Genomic DNA, 17927 nt, shown 5'->3' on the forward strand with positions numbered 1-17927 from the left:
GGCCATGGGGGCCCTCTGGAGCTCCACTCAGGTCCTTCTCACACAAAAAGGACACGGCAGCTACAGCGACCTGGAGAGGAGGGAGGGGGGAGACGAAAGGGGTGAGGAGGGAGGAGGGAGGGGGGGGGGGGGTCCACACTCATCAACTCGCCCCTGCACTTTGCTGCCTCTCCACTGCAGACGCCACTCTTTATTCATCAGGAGATGAAAGCAGGCACACGGGGGTCAAGAGCAGCTCTTGATAACGGCACGATATGAAAGAGCACTTCATTGATCCGTCTACGGGAAATCGAATATCAAGCGGTTCTTAGTTCTGAAGATAAGGCGTCCCAAGTTGAGCACCCACAGTTTTTTCATATTGAGGCATCGTCTTATTACAGATGAAAGCCAAGTTAATTTAGTCTTGGTACATTTTTTGTGTCGTACATATTTCTAATGTTTTTTACCTCTCCATGAATCAGAAAAATACTGTCATTTGAAAACATTTGTATAAAAACAGTTTTCTCAAAATAAGTAAATTTTGAAGACAAGGCAAGGGAATAGAATAGTTATTAAAAAAAACTAATAACCTTGTGAAATTTCCGCAGTTGGTTACTTAAATTAAGGAAACGGTGATAAAATAAACACTTCATTTTGGATGTTTTCTTTGCACTCTTTGAAGTGAAACAACCACAAATCTCTCTCTCTCTTTATTCTCCAGGGCTGTGTGTGACACTGCAGGCTGCCCGCGTTTAAAAGACACACATCTGCTTCATTAAAGCCACCTGAGCTCAGATCAAACCGCGGCGTGGAGAATATAAATAGACGCTCAGAAGGCCTCGCGTTCTCTGCTGGAGGAAGATAAAAGAGAGCCGGTGATGGACGACATGCGTAAAAAAAGTTTTTTTTAAAAAGGCTCCAATCACATGACCACACCAACACGCATGAAGGTGAACATACAGCTTTTCTATTGGGTGCTGATCTCAGATAGAAATAGTCAACTTGTAAAAAAAAAAAGAAAGAAGGAATGAGCTCTTAGCATAAAAGTTTTTTTTTTATCTCCATGGTGACTGAGGAGTCCAGACCATGAAGACGCAAAGAGGACTATCTCAGTCTGTCATGATGAAATAAGTCGTCCACGCGTGTGTGTGTGTGCCACTGTGTCAAGTGGACGCCGGCTGTCTGCGGGCGCGGCCCCGTCCACGCCAGAAGGACGCGTCTCGGATGCGGGTCACCGGTGGTGGGGGGGGGGGGTTGTCTTTTAATTCGCGTCTCGGCAGCGACACAATAACTGTGGCAACGGGGCGCGATCAGCTGACCTTGCGGTGCGCGACATCGCGATTTTTTAAAACCCTGCACGGCGACGAGCTTCGTACTCACACTCCGAACGAGGACTGGTCCCACGCGCTTTATCTGAAGGAAAGAACCCCCCCCCCCCCAAAGGACCGATGTGGATGATCGTCCCTTTAGAAAAACGGCCGTTTTCCACCAGTCTGCGTGCAGGCCGGGCCGCGACCTGTCTCCGGTCCGGACGGTTCTGGAGGATCAAGGTCACCTTATGTTGGGTCCCAAAGTCTCTATTGACCCGGTCCAGGCTTCCTTCCCTCCAGCCATCTCCCTCTGCCCAGCCCGTGTCCCTCGTCTCTTGTCTCTCGCCCCCCCCCTCGCGGGCCCGTGAAGACAGGATGAGAACAGCGCGACTTCTGGTAACCTCCTTCAAAATAAAACCGGTGGAGAGGATTTGAACCCGATGAAATGAAACCAGGTCAAACGTATCTTCAGGGGTACTAAATGAAAGAAAAATATATTAAAAACTCCTTTGGTCATTTGTTAAATACCCTGCAAGATTGATTTTTGTTTATATGGCAAATTTAGAAGATACGTTTATGCTTTTAATGTTAAATCCACGGTTTGTTTCCGCTTTTGCCTCCTGGGGTACTCTATCCGACTTGACAGTTTTTCTCCCTGCTGCCTTTCAGGCACCAAAAACCGGGACCCAACCCGGTGTGAATGGAGCATCAGTGACGTCACGATCACCCACAACAGGAAGAGGACAGGCTTCGACGCTTCCGTTTTCTTAAAGCATGTAAAGTAGGAAATGTCCAAGTCACCCGATAAACAAATTCTATTGTATTAGTTCACATTTTAGCGGAGGCCTAATTACATCATTTAAACACACAGACATGATTCCCCAGCAAGGTGGACGATTATGCAAAATAATCCATCCACTTACATATAAAACATTTTTTTGTGTTTATTGAACACTGACTCCCCATCTTTTTTGGTCCTATTGTGTTGTCCTGCTGAGTGAGTTTACAGGCAGGTTTGCTATGATACCCGTGGCTCTACTTTATGCCATTCACTACATTATGGTGAGTGATATCAAGTGTCAGGCCTCGGACCTTTTAGCCACACAGTGTTTTTAATGGCCTGCTGTGCATCAATAATCAAGTAGAAGTAGTGTACCAAGGCTGTTCAGTCGGTTACGTCATTGCACATCCATGCGTACTCAGAAGATCGTTTACAATGTATTCAAATGTTTTCCTTTTCTTTTCTTTGGACATTTTCTAAGTCAGTAACCCATTCACCAGGGAACGTGTCAACCTTTCAACAGCAGATGGCAGCAGATGGCCTCTGAAGACCTGCACATTTGTACCACAGTGTGAGTTATGTCCACTGAAAAGAAACAACGGGGCTTCATTTATTGTGGGATCACAGCGCGTCACACATGTGTTGCTGTTGACCGTCCGGCGCGTCTTGGAACGTCTTTAGTGAGATTGAGCGATCGGGATACACAGTCTATTAGGAAGCATCATCCCAGAAAAGTGCTGGACCTTTTGCGCAGAACTGTGTGCGTGAGAACTCTCGTTTGGGGAGAAGGGTCACAGCTGCAGCAAGGTGGGAAGTGGATGCCCGTTCACGTCGTGGAGACTGCTGGGGACGGGCCATCGTGCACGTGGCCATTGATGCATCTGGGTCACCTTCTGAACCACCGGGAGTTTGCGTTCAGCCCGCTGGCGGATCCTGCGGACCAGAGCCGATCTGCAAATTGACCTAAGTTTCCCCAACATGCATTTCGACCAGATTCTCTCCGCCATCGGAGGCTTTGGCAAGTTTCAGAAGATGTTGTACGTGTGGATTTGTTTACCCCAGATCCTCCTGGCCTTCCACATGATGGTGAGCATCTTTACCGGCTCCACGCCGCCCCACCACTGCCGGGAGAGCTCCTCCGTCCCCGCGCCCGGGAATCAGTCCTCTTTCCCCGGCGCACTCGGCCTGAACTTCAGCCTCTCCGAATCCTCCTGCTTCTCTTCTGACCGTCGACTCCTGGGGAACCGGACTGAGCGCGTGCCATGTGCCCGCGGATGGGTCTACGGCAGGGAGACTTTCCACAGCACGACGGTCACCGAGGTGCAGTATGCCCTATGTGCGCGTGTAACGCGTGCTCCCGCATGGTGGAATCGGTGGTTCCATGGCACAAAATCAATAGAACCCCTCTGTTCACTGTGTCGCATGAACAACAAACTAACTAAGGAACACAAAGTCCCTGTATGGTGGAGATGTGATGGCAGACAAAACCGCATGGCCCTCCGCGCAAGTGTTTTTAATGTGTTATTAATTCTGCATAACGCTCGGATCTGTGTATCGGCTGAAAACATTTTCTGAAAAAAGTGCTTTTTGGATGAAAGTCAGACGGAAGACTGACGCCACTTTAATTCAAATTGCAACATACAAAGCATGGTTTGATGTGCCGATCTGACAGGCTAATCAGTGATCGCTGCATGTATTTTGTAATCCGCAATCAGACTCAGCTCCGTTGGCCACGTATACGCGTTCGTACACATGCAATCAGACTAAGCTGGTTCCCCCATGATTTTACTGTAATGCTAAATTACGCTTATCTATTCTCACAGAAATGACCATGTTTAACATCACAGTCAACCTGCAACATTCCCTCGTGTCAGCATGGACCCACGTTTGAGAAGAAGTCTACAAATGAACAATAAAAGCTTCTTTGGTTTCTCAGTGGGACCTGGTGTGTGACAAAGCGGCGCTGAACTCTCTCGGTTCGTCCGTCTACATGCTCGGCCTGTTGGTGGGCTCGCTGCTGTTCGGGGCCATGGCCGACAGGTAGGACCTCCACGGCTCCCTCCTGCAGCGCGCCCGACTCCTCCGCACCGGAGCGCGGCGGCAGGGCGCAGAAACGCGCCTGTTTGACCGACGCTGTGATGATATTTGAGAAAAAAAAAAGATTGAATGCACGTGTTGATTGGGTGCCAAAAGCGCTCGCATGCTGCAGAGATTCCTGAAGGTCCTGAAGGTCGAGGTGTGGCGTGTGGACCTGACCTCGGCCTCGTCCCAAGCGCTTGTGCTGATGCTCCTCTCCCCTCTCTGTGGAAGGTTCGGCCGACGTTTCGTCCTGCTGCTCTCCATCGCTCTCCAGACTGTGTTTGGAGTCTCTGTGGCCTTTGCGCCCAACTTCCCCGTCTATGTGATCCTTCGCTTTTTAGTTGGCACCACGATATCAGGAGTCATCATCAATGCCTTTGTACTAGGTAATATGTCCACACACAGATCCTCCGGCACAACACGTTCGGATTGATGTTGACAAACAGTTTGAGGGACTGTACTTTAAGTTTTATTTAGGCTCATGCTGACTTTCGCTATTTTTACCCAACCTTCAAAATACAAACCCCTCCACCTCCTTCCACCACCTTAAAGCTCCAAACCACCATCTTGTTTAACCCTTTCCCAATGATTCCCCCTCTCCTCTACTCTACTCTACTCTCCACTCCTCTCCTCTCCTCTCCACTCCTCTCCTCTCCACTCCTCTCCTCTCCTCTCCTCTCCTCCTCTCCTCTCCTCTCCACTCCTCTCCACTCCTCTACTCTCCACTCCTCTCCTCTCCTCTCCTACCAAACCCTGCACTGCTTTCGCTTCCAAGGCACCGAGTGGACGTGCACCAGGAGGCGCATGCTCGCCGGTATCTTCACCGACTATGCGTTTGGTCTGGGCTACATGCTGCTTGCAGGCATAGCTTACCTGATTCGAGACTGGAGAAAGTTGCAGCTAGCCATCTCAGCCCCGGGCTTCCTGCTAATCTTCTACATATGGTGAGCAAAGAGTATTCGCACGATGCTCCGACTCCAGCACACGACCAGCATGTCCTCCTCGGCCCTCAAGTCGGCTCCTCCTGCTCTCCCTTCCTCTACCTGCTTCCTGTCAGGGTGCTTCCTCAGTCCGCCCGGTGGCTGCTGGCCAACGACAGGACGGAGGAAGCCGTGGAACTCCTCCGCAAGGCGGCGCACGTTAACGGCCGCGTCTTCCCTCCTGCTGCACAAGTGCGTTTCCTCCGCATTTCACTCCGCGCGCCGTGTTTGTTGTGCAGCTCGTCGCTCAACGCTTCCCTTTCTCTCTGCGTTCAGCCTCCGGTCAATCGTTTGTCATTGCAGCTGTACTTCTTCTCTTTGGAATCGGTCGAACAAGAAGGAATTGTCAGCTTTTATCTTTTCAAGGTTTTGGTTGACGTGTGTGCAGGTTGAGAAGTGTCAGATTTTAGCTGGAAGGAAACAAGGTCACTCAGCAGTGGACCTCGTGCGAACACCTCAGATGAGAAAGAGAGCCATCATCTTGTTCTACATCTGGTAAATGTTGCGTGTAGCCTTTACATATGTGTATATATATATATATATATATTTACATGAACAAACCATGTGACCGTCTTCTCTTTCATCCTCTGCCGCCCCCAGGTTTGTGAACGTGCTGGTGTACTACGGCCTCTCTTTCGGCGTGTCCCGCCTGGGGACCAACCTCTACCTGAGCCAGTTCGTGTTCGGGCTGGTCGAGATCCCGGCCCGTTCCCTCGTCCTGCTCGTCCTGCCCTGCACCCGCAGGCTCTCCCAGAGCGGATTCCTGGCGGTCGGCGGGCTCGCCTGTCTCCTCATGCTCGCCGTCCCCGCAGGTTGGGACGGAGGCCCGTTTTTTTTCAATCTCCAAAACCGTTTCTGATCGCGCCCCTCCCTCCGCAGACCATCCCAAAGTCCTGACTGGCCTCGCTATGGTCGGGAAGTTTGGAATAACGGCGTCCTTTGCCGTGATCTACGTGTACACCGCTGAGATATTCCCCACCGTGCTGCGGTGAATCATGTCTATCCATCCGTGCAGCTTTTATTACTTTAACACACGCATGACCCCCCCCCCCCCCCCCCAAAAAAAGTCTCCGTGCAACTTTCCCTTGTGCTCCCACAGGCAAACGGGGATAGGTGTGTCCTGCACGTTCGCCAGGGTGGCCGGCGTGTTGGCGCCGGCTATAAACATGCTTCACGCCCACAGCCCCGCAGCCCCTCTGGTCATCTTTGGCGCCTCCCCGTTGCTGGGCGCCGCCCTCGCCCTGGCTCTGCCCGAAACGGCCGGCCGACCTCTTCCCGACACGGTGGAGGATGCGGAGAACTGGGATGTGAGGTACTACTAGGACGCCTCCATAACGTCAGTGACCCCCCCCCCCCTAGAGCCCCGCAAAAAGCTCAGTGTGTGTGTTGTGTTTTGTCCCACACACAGTTTGCCCTTCAGCCAGGAGACCTCTGAGATGTCTGAGGACATGAGCCAATCAGCGAGCAGCACGGAGGAGCAGCAGCTACGACAGTGTGAAGAGAGACGCAGACGTACCACACAGTCTGACCTCACCTGACCTTACCAGCCCGACCCACCACAGAGCCTGACCTTAGCTGACCTTACCAGCCCGACCCACCACAGAGCCTGACCTTAGCTGACCTTACCAGCCTGACCTACCACAGAGCCTGACCTTAGCTGACCTTACCAGCCCGACCCACCACAGAGCCTGACCTTAGCTGAAGTTACCAGCCCGAACCCACCACAGAGCCTGACCTTAGCTGACCTTACCAGCCCGACCCACCACAGAGCCTGACCTCACCTGACCTTACCAGCCCGACCCACCCCAGAGCCTGACCTTAGCTGACCTTACCAGCCCGACCCACCACAGAGCCTGACCTTAGCTGACCTTACCAGCCCGACCCACCACAGAGCCTGACCTTAGCTGACCTTACCAGCCTGACCTACCACAGAGCCTGACCTTAGCTGACCTTACCAGCCCGACCCACCACAGAGCCTGACCTTAGCTGAAGTTACCAGCCCGACCCACCACAGAGCCTGACCTTAGCTGACCTTAGCTGACCTTACCAGCCCGACCCACCACAGAGCCTGACCTCACCTGACCTTACCAGCCCGACCCACCCCAGAGCCTGACCTTAGCTGACCTTACCAGCCCGACCCACCACAGAGCCTGACCTTAGCTGACCTTACCAGCCCGACCCACCACAGAGCCTGACCTTAGCTGACCTTACCAGCCCGACCCACCACAGAGCCTGACCTTAGCTGAAGTTACCAGCCCGACCCACCACAGAGCCTGACCTTAGCTGACCTTACCAGCCTGACCTACCACAGAGCCTGACCTTAGCTGACCTTACCAGCCCGACCCACCACAGAGCCTGACCTTAGCTGAAGTTACCAGCCCGACCCACCACAGAGCCTGACCTTAGCTGACCTTACCAGCCCGACCCACCACAGAGCCTGACCTCACCTGACCTTACCAGCCCGACCCACCCCAGAGCCTGACCTTAGCTGACCTTACCAGCCCGACCCACCACAGAGCCTGACCTTAGCTGACCTTACCAGCCCGACCCACCACAGAGCCTGACCTTAGCTGACCTTACCAGCCCGACCCACCACAAAGCCTGACCTTAGCTGACCTTACCAGCCCAACCCACCACAGAGCCTGACCTTAGCTGACCTTACCAGCCCGACCCACCACAGAGCCTGACCTTAGCTGACCTTACCAGCCTGACCCACCACACAGCCTGACCGTAGCTGTTTACACCAATTAGAAATGCTCCCGACCTCCTAGAAAGCAACTTCAAGGTACAAAATACTAAGCTGCAGTGCTCTTCTTGGTTTCCGTGTGAGTTGACTGGATACCGCAGGGTGCTGTAAAGGTTGTAGATGGGTAGAAAGAAAATGATTCCTACACAAAATGTGTAGATGTGTTTTTGGTGCCTTGAGGAGCTCAAGCCCCAAAGGCCCTCCAGTTCCATTGCATTAGAGAGAAGACAACTGCACCGACTGCAACATGAAGCAACTCATACCCAAACCATCTAGATTAACGAATGGCTCCGTGGGATTTTGGGAGTGAACGTGTCCTTTAACATCTCCTTGCATGTCAAGGTCTGATGAAGTGCTCCGTGCAAAGAGGGCCAAACACTTTTCCCACGCTAAACACGCACAAAGCATCCAGTCATACATGCTGCCCAAGCAGATCAACAGCTTACTGTTTCACCAGATGCAAGTAAACTTAAGTCCGGAATTGTCCTATTTCATAATCTAAAGCATTTCTCAGGTGTTTACATGTTTATTCCAAGGTCAGAATGGGGTTTGGTTTGGACTTTGCATAAAACACAGTTGGCATTTGTTATTATTTGAATAATCGTCAATAGTGATCATTTTGTATTAGCGTGTTGTTCATTCTCTGTTAGACGAGCCACTGTTTTCTATGTTCTAAATTTCAAGTGAGATATTGCATGCACTAGTTAACCTTGTGATGCCCAATGGAGCCTTTTCTTGGAATAATGTGTTTGTAGTTTTTCCATGGATTCTATAGGAAGCAACTGTGACCATCCTGTGTAGAAATACTTCATTTGCTTGTTGAGGTCAGTTTGGTTTTTAATACATTGAATTATACTCTGTAGAATTACTCACTCTGATGACTATGAGGAACATACATTTACTCACATAGCAAAGTTGTACAAGATCAGTTTGCTCCAATGCATTAAATGTAAATGTGTTCCACCAACAAGAATCTCAAGTCAGAAAAGTTTCCTTTTCAACTTTTTTTATTGCAATCGATTCCATTTTAGTGCATTTGAAGGCCGAACATTGTAAAGTAAAAGACCGGGTGGAGATATGTTGCAAAATGTAGCTTGTGCAACTGAAGAGAAGACACTGTAGCCCCCAGCAAAGAAATGCCAAACTAGGTTGGATAAAAGCCGGCTCCTTCCTCGTGCATTCAATCATTACACCAAGCGGCACGCTTTGACGTTCCCACACCTCAGAACCATTAACGTCCTCAATCAACATTCAGTCAGTGGCAGATCTACGCCATCGTGACATACGTCGCGTCGGTGGCGACGCCGCAGTTGTTGTCCTTCATCGACATTAGGATGTAGCCGTCGTTGCCCCAGTAGGTCGACCACGAGTTCTTCACCAACCAGTACGGCTCGCCTTCCAAGGTGCCGTATCCCACCGCGAGCACGGCATGGTCCAAATCGGCCGTGGTGTTACCTGGAAAAAGCACGAGTTGCGTGAGTAAAAAAAAAAAAAAAAGAGTGTGTGTGTGTGTGTGCGCGAGGTGAACCCACCGCACGCCGGTTCGTAGTAGACGCCGTGGCTGTAGAAGACGAAGGAGCGGTGCGACGCGTCGATGCTGACGGCCACCGGCCCGTTCTTGAAGAGCGCCAGCTTCAGGGCCCCCGCGTCCCCCGAGGTCACGTTGGTGTAGCTCTGGATGCGCGCGGTGAGCTGGGACGCGTTGGCGTGGCAAAAGCCGTTCTGTTCACACAGAGAGAGAAAGAGAGGGAACCAAGCAGTCGGGTTTAACAAGGCCGCGCCCCCGGGGTCCAACGGGGTCGTTTCCGCACCGGGTTCTCTCACCATCCCCATGTAGGCTCCGTAGGTCTCTGTGGTGGCGATGCCGCCGTGCTTCATCATCCACTCGTACCCTCGCCACTCCTCCCCTCCGTCGCAGCCGTTGTTGCCGAAACCCCAGGAGCAGTCCACGAGCATCTGCTGAGACAGAACCTGCAGCGAGCCCGTCTGGAGGACGAACCGCGCGCCCCCCCCACCCGCTAATTAGGAACCTGGTGAACGTGAAGCTCGTGATGCACGTTGTTCAGGGGCCAGCTGTTGCCTGCGGGTTGCTAGGCAGACGCCGTGAGGACTACGTCTTGCAAAAACAAAATTGGGCCCCCTCGGGGAGCGGCTGTGTTTATGAACCTGTCGATGGAGAATGGAGGGGGGGGGGGCGAACCGCTGGGGCTTCACCACAGTACTCACTCACTTCACTCACATCTTCCTCTGATTACACCGTTGGATGAGCCATAAAACAGCTTTACGCTGCTTTATATCGTCAACATTATAAAAAGGTTTAAAAACACCCCTTGTGTTCTTCGCACTCCACCAACCCAGAGACCTCCTCCTGGAAAAAGGCCCTTTCACATACACAATCATATCTTTTTTTTAATCCCTCCAGGAGGGGGGGGGGGTGTGACTAACCCCTCGGGAAAAGCCAATAGAAGCCCATACATTTTACCGCTGCTGGCCACATGCAGGAGACAACAAGAGAGAGAGAGAGAGAGAGAGAGAGAAAGAGAGAGAGTCAAAGAGGTCGGTCACCTTGGTGGGGTGCCATCAAATCCCATAATAAACCATCCAATGTTTGGGTTGAGTTGCCTGGCAACACAGTAAAGGAATGCCTTTGACCGTGGCCTTGCACAGGAACACTCACTCAGTTTACTTTCTTTCACACACACACACACACACACACACACACACACACACACACACACACACACACACACACACACACACACACACGGTCAAGTCCATCTAACAACAGGAGTGAAACTGGTACAATGAATTATTCTTCCCCCACCCCCCAAAACATCTTTTAAAAGCATAAGAGTTCTTTCAACTACAGGAAGGATTCATGTTGATTCAAAGAGCCGAAATAATCAGATGCAGATTTGTGCATAAATTACCGTTACGAAAAGGAAAAGTTGTGTTTAAATAACATAATAAACGATTTCACACGGGCTATTTTGACTACTGCTGTAGTTTTTCCCACATGCATAAATACTATATTATTTGTTTCTATTTCATTTGCCCGAAACAATCAACAGTTTCAAGGATCTTCATTTACATTTTCTTCAATATTTAGAAAGATGCTAAAAATCAAATCAATAAATAACAGCAGAGCAAATCTAACAACACATGACCAGCCAAGCTGAACATCTGTGGCACCAAAGAGTCAAAGATGTATGTACACTCACCGGCCACTTTATTAGGTACCCCCTGCTAGTAACGGGTTGGACCCCCTTTTGCCTTCAGAACTGCCTCAATTCTTCGTGGCATAGATTCAACAAGGTGCTGGAAGCATTCCTCAGGGAGTTTGGTCCATATTGACATGATGGCATCACACAGTTGCCGCAGATTTGTCGGCTGCACATCCATGATGCGAATCTCCCGTTCCACCACATCCCAAAGATGCTCTATTGGATTGAGATCTGGTGATTGTGGAGGCTATTTGAGTACAGCGAACTCATTGTCATGTTCAAGAAACCAGTCTGAGATGATTCCAGCTTTATGACATGGCGCTTTATCCTGCTGAAAGTAGCCATCAGAAGTTGGGTACATTGTGGTCATAAAGGGATGGACATGGTCAGAAACAATACTCAGGTAGGCTGTGGCGTTGCAACGATGCTCAATTGGTACCAAGGGGCCCAAAGAGTGCCAAGAAAATATTCCCCACACCATGACACCACCACCACCAGCCTGAACCGTTGATACAAGGCAGGATGGATCCATGCTTTCATGTTGTAGACGCCAAATTCTGACCCTACCATCCGAATGTCGCAACAGAAATCGAGACTCATCAGACCAGGCAACGTTTTTCCAATCTTCTATTGTCCAATTTCGATGAGCTTGTGCAAATTGTAGCCTCAGTTTCCTGTTCTTAGCTGAAAGGAGTGGCACCCGGTGTGGTCTTCTGCTGCTGTAGCCCATCTGCCTCAAAGTTCGACGTACTGTGCGTTCAGAGATGCTCTTATGCCCACCTTGGTTGTAACGGGTGGTTATTTGAGTCACTGTTGCCCGTCTATCAGCTCGAACCAGTCTGGCCATTCTCCTCTGACCTCTGGCATCAAGAAAGGCATTTCCGCCCACAGAACTGCCGCTCACTGGATGTTTTTTCTTTTTCGGACCATTCTCTGTAAACCCTAGAGATGGTTGTGCGTGAAAATCCCAGTAGATTAGCAGTTTCTGAAATACTCAGACCAGCCCTTCTGGCTCCAACAATCATGCCACGTTCAAAGTCACTCAAATCACCTTTCTTCCCCATACTGATGCTCGGTTTGAACTGCAGGAGATTGTCTTGACAATGTCTACATGCCTAAATGCACTGAGTTGCCGCCATGTGATTGGCTGCTTAGAAATTAAGTGTTAACGAGCAGTTGGACAGGTGTACCTAATAAAGTGGCCGGTGAGTGTATGTATGTATGTATGTATGTATGTATGTATGTATGTATGTATGTATGTATGTATGTATGTATGTATGTATGTGTGTGTGTATGTATGTATGTATGTATGTATGTATGTATGTATGTATGTATGTATGTATGTATGTATGTGTGTATGTATGTATGTATGTATGTATGTATGCATGTATGTATGTATGTATGTGGACAGTGACTGTGGAACGTGCTGCTTTTTCCTTTTACCTTTAGGAAAAGAGCGCCCTCTACTGCTCCAGTGGTGGCAAAGCTCCAGCAGGAGCCGCAGATGGCCTGGTCCTTCACTGGGGTCACGGCACCTGCAAGAGCCAAGTCCAGTTTAACAAACCCCGGGTGTCCTGCTTCATATGCTTTATACCACAGCGCCTCACGTACCGTAAAGCCTCCAGTCAATCGACTCCGGCACTTTCACCCCTCGGTAGTTCTTGGAGGGGAAAGGGAGCCCTCTGTTTGGGCTCTTTCCTCGTTTCCTCCCTCTCATGGTGGCCAGCTCCGACACGGTTCGATCCGACAGAGAGTTGAGAGCCAGAGCGAAGGGCAGCCCAGCTCTGTTCTTGGAGTGGACGTAGCTTCAGTGACGGGGGGGGGGGGAGGGGGGGGGGGAAAACGCCCGTCAGATATGCATTCGCTCTAAAGCGCATTGAAGCGGTGGCGCTGCAGTGACGCAGCGACGCGCCGGCGTTCGAACGTTCTTCTCACCGGAGGTTGTGAACGAAGGCGTGTCCCCTTCTCTCGTGCTCTCGCTCGTCGCCGTACCGCCGCTGAAACTTGTCCCTGAAGTGGCTGAACATGCGCTGCGCGTGGCCTGATGCCGAGGTGTGGATGAGGTCTTTCATCGGGTTGGCCAACATGTGGTGCTCCACCCCGGGACCGGGAAACCCGCCGCAGCTCATCCCTGTAACAATGAGGAATTCACCTTCACCAACTTCAGACACGTTTCCTATGAACGTCTTTCGCCTTCAGCGGAGCACAAACCTTCGGGCAGCGAGAAAACGCTGGGGTCCACCCGAGTGCTGAACTCTTTGTAGTCCACCAGGTATTTGTCGTAATGGGAGCCCAGCAGCGTGTTGTAGCCCATCATCTCGTAATGGAGGGGCGTGGGGGGCTCCTCCTTGCCGCCTGCGCCCCCCTCCGACCGGGTCACCCACAGGGTGTACGTGTTCTTCTTGAAGCCCGCAGAGGTCACGTTCTGCCAAACCTCACACAGGGAACCTCTGAAGTACTCGGTCCTCAGGAACTGTGAGGACAGAACACGTTGTCGTTTCATTATGAAGGGTTGGGCTGAATGTGGTAGAATTATTTTGGGAGAGAGTGTGTTTTTGCAGGAAGGACAGGTCCAAATCATCTGCTACTTGTTTCCACATCCTTCCATATCACATCTCAGTATCAATAGCACCGCTAGCTGATTTATTTCTATATCATGCACAATAAAACTTTCCATCTTCAGTTTCAATTACGCACTGGCGTTTATTTATTACTATTATTAGATCTGTGACCTTGTGATCAACAACAACAACTTGAAGTCCATTTGAGCTCAGAAACAGTTTGGGTGTAGAAATACTCGCGGACCTGGAAGCCCTGCGGGTCGGGCAGCGCCGCCTGCGGTGCCACCGCCTCGTCCTTCGTTCCGTTGGCCTGGAAACACTTCATGGCGTTCAGCGTGGTTTCCGTGGTCTCGGGGGTGATTTTATACGCGGCGCCGAACGGCGGCTCTGCCCCGAACTGATAGGTCGACACCTGGCCTGTTGATGGTCGACGCGAGAGAAGGTAAAAAAAGTCATTAGATCCTTTAATCTCGTGGACTAACATTTAGAACAGGAGAAAAAGAAATTCTGTGAAATTTACTTTGCAAGAATCCAAAAGAAAGTTTAGAAAATTGGCTTAAAGTCAAGAGTGATGTAACACGAGTCGACAATAACCTCCCCCCCCCCCCCCCCCCCCCCCTCCAAAAAAAATGCTGAGCTCATGTTGTTTCGCCCGAGTGACTTTGGTCTGACACAATCGCTTCTCGGTTTCACGTCAATAATCCGGCCAAGCAGGAGAAATGCGGAGTCGGCTTCGAGAGGAACACACACAGTTGTGAGAGGTCTCTCACCGTGGTAGTAGTCTATCCGGCTGGACTTTGCCGCTTGGTCCAACCAGGCCTCAAACGGCTCCTTGATCTCAGCATAGGGCAGGGAGATCACTCCTGCAACACAAATGCGAAACGGTGCTGCAGCAAGGCGCCATTCTGTGGATAATAATAGCTCCTGATGTGTAAACCAATATCGCACCGCTTACCTTTGACATGGTAGCTGTTCCCAAAATGTGGAGGGGAAGGAACGGCTTTTCCCTCTGTAACTGAAACCCCCCCCCCCAAAAAAAAAACTGTTGAAATGTGCCTTCTCATTCGGACATTATGGTAATGAGAAGTATCTCATTACATTATCTCCTTTGACCTTTGCTCTAACATTGTGTCACCACCCTATACAAAGCAAACAGCTGCAGAAAAGGGTTATAATATAGTAAATACTATTATTTTCATCCTTAACAATCATCATATGAAGCCGTTTGAGACCTTTCGAAGGGAATGTAACAAATGACCGGACAGACTTTCACATATTTGTACGATCACACCTCTCCACACATCCGAAAGGACCAAGACAGCTGTAACGAAATGGGTTTATGACACATGCTTATTGTTTTGTCAATAAAAGGGTTCGGCATGGTGTGTTGCATGAATGCCGAATCAAAGTGTGGTTTCTATGGTTTCATTTGGAATCTCGAGGTTTATTTTAGGTTGCATGTAACTACCCTCAGGGTCATGTCAACTTCAAATGTACCGTTTTTTTGCGTTGAGTTTGGTACAACAATCTTTGAATTCACCTGCACGTTTCGAAGACTGGATATATATATATACATATATATACTTCAATAATACGTGCATAATTCACGTATACTTTAGCATTTACTTATCACTACTGTGAAGAAAGCGTATTTCTATCAAGCAACCTGAGCGATAATTAGCACGTAGTTACCACGAAACAACATACAATGCTAACGTTAGCTGTTCACGTAGCATGCAACTGAGCGAACCGGAAACCCGCCGCTTCAAACTAAACTAAACCGAACTTACCTACGGCGGCCCACAAAAGAGCAGCCGCGATGTGCCAGCGCATTGTTTCTGCTGTTGGGTCAAAACCCGCTCGGTACAGCGAAGTCACGCAAAATAAAAATAAAACCCGAATACTGTGTACTGCGGACACAATAATAAACACGTGGTTTCATATCTTAGCCAATCAGACGGCGGCATGGTGGATAATTGGCCAATCAGATGCGACGGGTGGGTTTTAATTACGTGTCATGTGATTTGTGTCATATGACTGAGCGACCCCGTGGATGTCTGTGTAACAACTGACAGGACAGAAAATAAGAATAAGATAGTTTTTAAAAAAAGAGTCGTCTTACATGGTTGAACAAACACCCAATAACACACGTGTTACACGGTTATATGCTATTACCACTCATCAACTAACTATTATTACAACGCAAATCATTTTTTAAATGCAGGGGCCAATATAATCAAGCCACTGCTGGAGTGTGAGAGTCAAAGTGTTTATCTTTCATTTTACGTCCTTGTATTAATTCATATTAACAATGCGTATTGTAGCGTAGCACTAACAAATGATAGCACTTAAATTGTACTTATAATGGCACTTTTCTATAACATGTTTTGTAACTGCTTATTTGATGAAAAATGTACTTTCTTGTTACTTGTTTTCTGAGTTTGTATCTATGTGGAAATGCACTTATTGTACGTCGCTTTGGATAAAAGCGTCAGCTAAATGACATGTAATGTAATGTAATATTGTACTTATTACGAATAATCACCGCCCATTAGTTCGGGCCCTGCTTCTGTGTACGTGTATTTAATTAGAAGAACTGTAAGCATCTATGACACCTGATGTAAACATCCTGCTTTACTGGCAAAATAGCATAAAATATCATATCCTTTAACAAGCCCACCAAGAGGAAAATGGGGATCTTGAAAGCGTGCTATCTAGACTGCAAAGGTATTGAATTCCTCGTGAGAACTCCATGCAGCTCTTCACCAGAAGATGGCAGATTGACCTCATTCGCAGTTTTATCCAGATGAGCCTGCATTCACTGTTCTGTTGTGCCTCTGAAGTTCAGCAAGGAAGGAAGAAGAATTGCATTTTCTCCCAATGTTTTGTATTTGTAATTTTTTGAGAATGAGAATATTTGTCAACAACAATCTGAAGGTCCAGCCACAAGCAATGGGTGGAGCTCATAAAAAAACAACTTGACACTAGATGTCAGTATCTCACAGAACACAATTCTGTTATTTCCATTTGATTAAAATTACTGGGTGTTGCACAATTGGAAGCCGAGTTGAAGCAGACCGGCAGTAAAAATAAACTACTGCAAGATGGAGTTGAAGCGTAATAAAGAAGCCACTGTGATTCCTGAAATGAATAGAAATGAATAGATGGCGATGCGATCTAGTGGGTAATATAATTATATCATTAGAGACACACATCAAAGGTGTCGTATTGATAATTTTAATGTTACCGACCAGATTGCTCAACACTTTTGCTGTTGTGTCATCCTGAAATATCAGAAGCCTAATTTAATTTAGGTGAAATGTTGGCTGAGGTTAGAAGGGAGAGCCTTGGTCCTGCAACCCATTGTGAGTCGGTCTTCCCTTTCTGTTTATTTTGGCGGGTACATCAGTCTCCTTCTGGTTTTAGTTGATCATTTATCTTGCTAACTAATCAGTTAAATGTTATCTTGTGCCACTCATTGACTGTTAAAAGGTCTCTTTTGCAAAAAGACTCTTTTTGAGTTTGGTCTTTCTTTCAACACCTCTCTCTCTCTAAGACGTATTCAATTTTTTGGATTATAAATCCTGGTACTGCAATTATTCTGATTCAGAGAGCACAGCAATAAGACGAACTGTCCCTGCTAACGAGGCCTAAATCAACATGAATTGATGATCCATTAATTCATTCGATGACGTACATTGTCCCATTAATTCTCACATCGGCACTGACATTATCTCGTTTGGAAGTAAAACTCTGCCTCTATGAAAAGAGGCTTTAATGACAACAAACCTGATATAAAACTAATCCGATAAATGAAGCACATATTTATTGCTTATTTTTTTGTTAAACAACAACAACAATAGTTCACACCAACCACTGTTGATATACAAGAATACAGGAGTATAAATATAGAATATCTGTACTACTAAAAAAACACAACCGACGCACGTATTCAAATGTTCTCAATCACGTCAGATGGTGATCTGCAGGAATTCACTCATTCACAAGTCCAAATGGAAGACCACAGGTGTTCGGTCCCTGCCCCCCCCCCCCCCCCGGAGAGTCCCTGCTCGTGTCCAGTGCTTGGGAGTACTGCTTGCACTCCTCCTCCTCCTCCTTCCTCCTTCCTGCCCCCCCCGGAACAGTCTCTGCATTCTGCAATTCCACTTCACATTTAGGAGTTAAAAGCAGAGCTCGATAATCCGGTCAGAACAAAGAAAGGATCCAACGTTGGAGATCTTCTTTTGTCCCATCTCGATCCCCAATA

General features: G+C 48.8%; 3 protein-coding genes across 3 annotated transcripts in view; 1 reads left to right on the top strand and 2 right to left on the bottom strand.

Moving 5' to 3' along the window:
- Positions 1-885: 885 nt before the first annotated feature.
- On the top strand, positions 886-7141 carry si:dkey-166k12.1 (solute carrier family 22 member 13). The gene is made up of 11 exons (XM_062558357.1): positions 886-929; positions 1959-3390; positions 4007-4110; positions 4381-4535; positions 4925-5093; positions 5207-5321; positions 5518-5624; positions 5730-5941; positions 6009-6117; positions 6229-6441; positions 6538-7141. The coding sequence occupies exons 2-11, from the start codon at positions 3049-3051 to the stop codon at positions 6665-6667; spliced, it is 1656 nt and encodes a 551-aa protein (XP_062414341.1). The 5' UTR covers positions 886-929; positions 1959-3048; the 3' UTR covers positions 6668-7141.
- Positions 7142-8467: 1326 nt separating this feature from the next.
- On the bottom strand, positions 8468-15603 carry zgc:110239 (uncharacterized protein LOC550326 homolog). The gene is made up of 11 exons (XM_037474711.2): positions 15451-15603; positions 14616-14675; positions 14431-14523; positions 13905-14077; positions 13311-13572; positions 13035-13230; positions 12711-12904; positions 12543-12634; positions 9700-9861; positions 9408-9597; positions 8468-9330 (listed from the first exon to the last, which is right to left on the bottom strand). Exons 1-11 carry the CDS (start codon positions 15491-15493, stop codon positions 9143-9145), a joined length of 1653 nt encoding a protein of 550 aa, XP_037330608.2. The 5' UTR covers positions 15494-15603; the 3' UTR covers positions 8468-9142.
- Positions 15604-17464: 1861 nt separating this feature from the next.
- The window catches only part of LOC119219471 (SH3 domain-binding protein 5-like), a 9505-nt gene continuing 9042 nt past the window's right edge, over positions 17465-17927 (bottom strand). Inside the window, exon 9 of the mRNA XM_037474716.2 lies at positions 17465-17927. This exon is cut by the window's right edge and continues 604 nt beyond it. The gene's annotated coding sequence lies outside the window, so the exon portion shown is untranslated.

This window comes from Pungitius pungitius, chromosome 17 (assembly GCF_949316345.1).
Source record: "Pungitius pungitius chromosome 17, fPunPun2.1, whole genome shotgun sequence".
In the NCBI taxonomy this organism is placed as follows: Eukaryota; Metazoa; Chordata; class Actinopteri; order Perciformes; family Gasterosteidae; genus Pungitius; species Pungitius pungitius.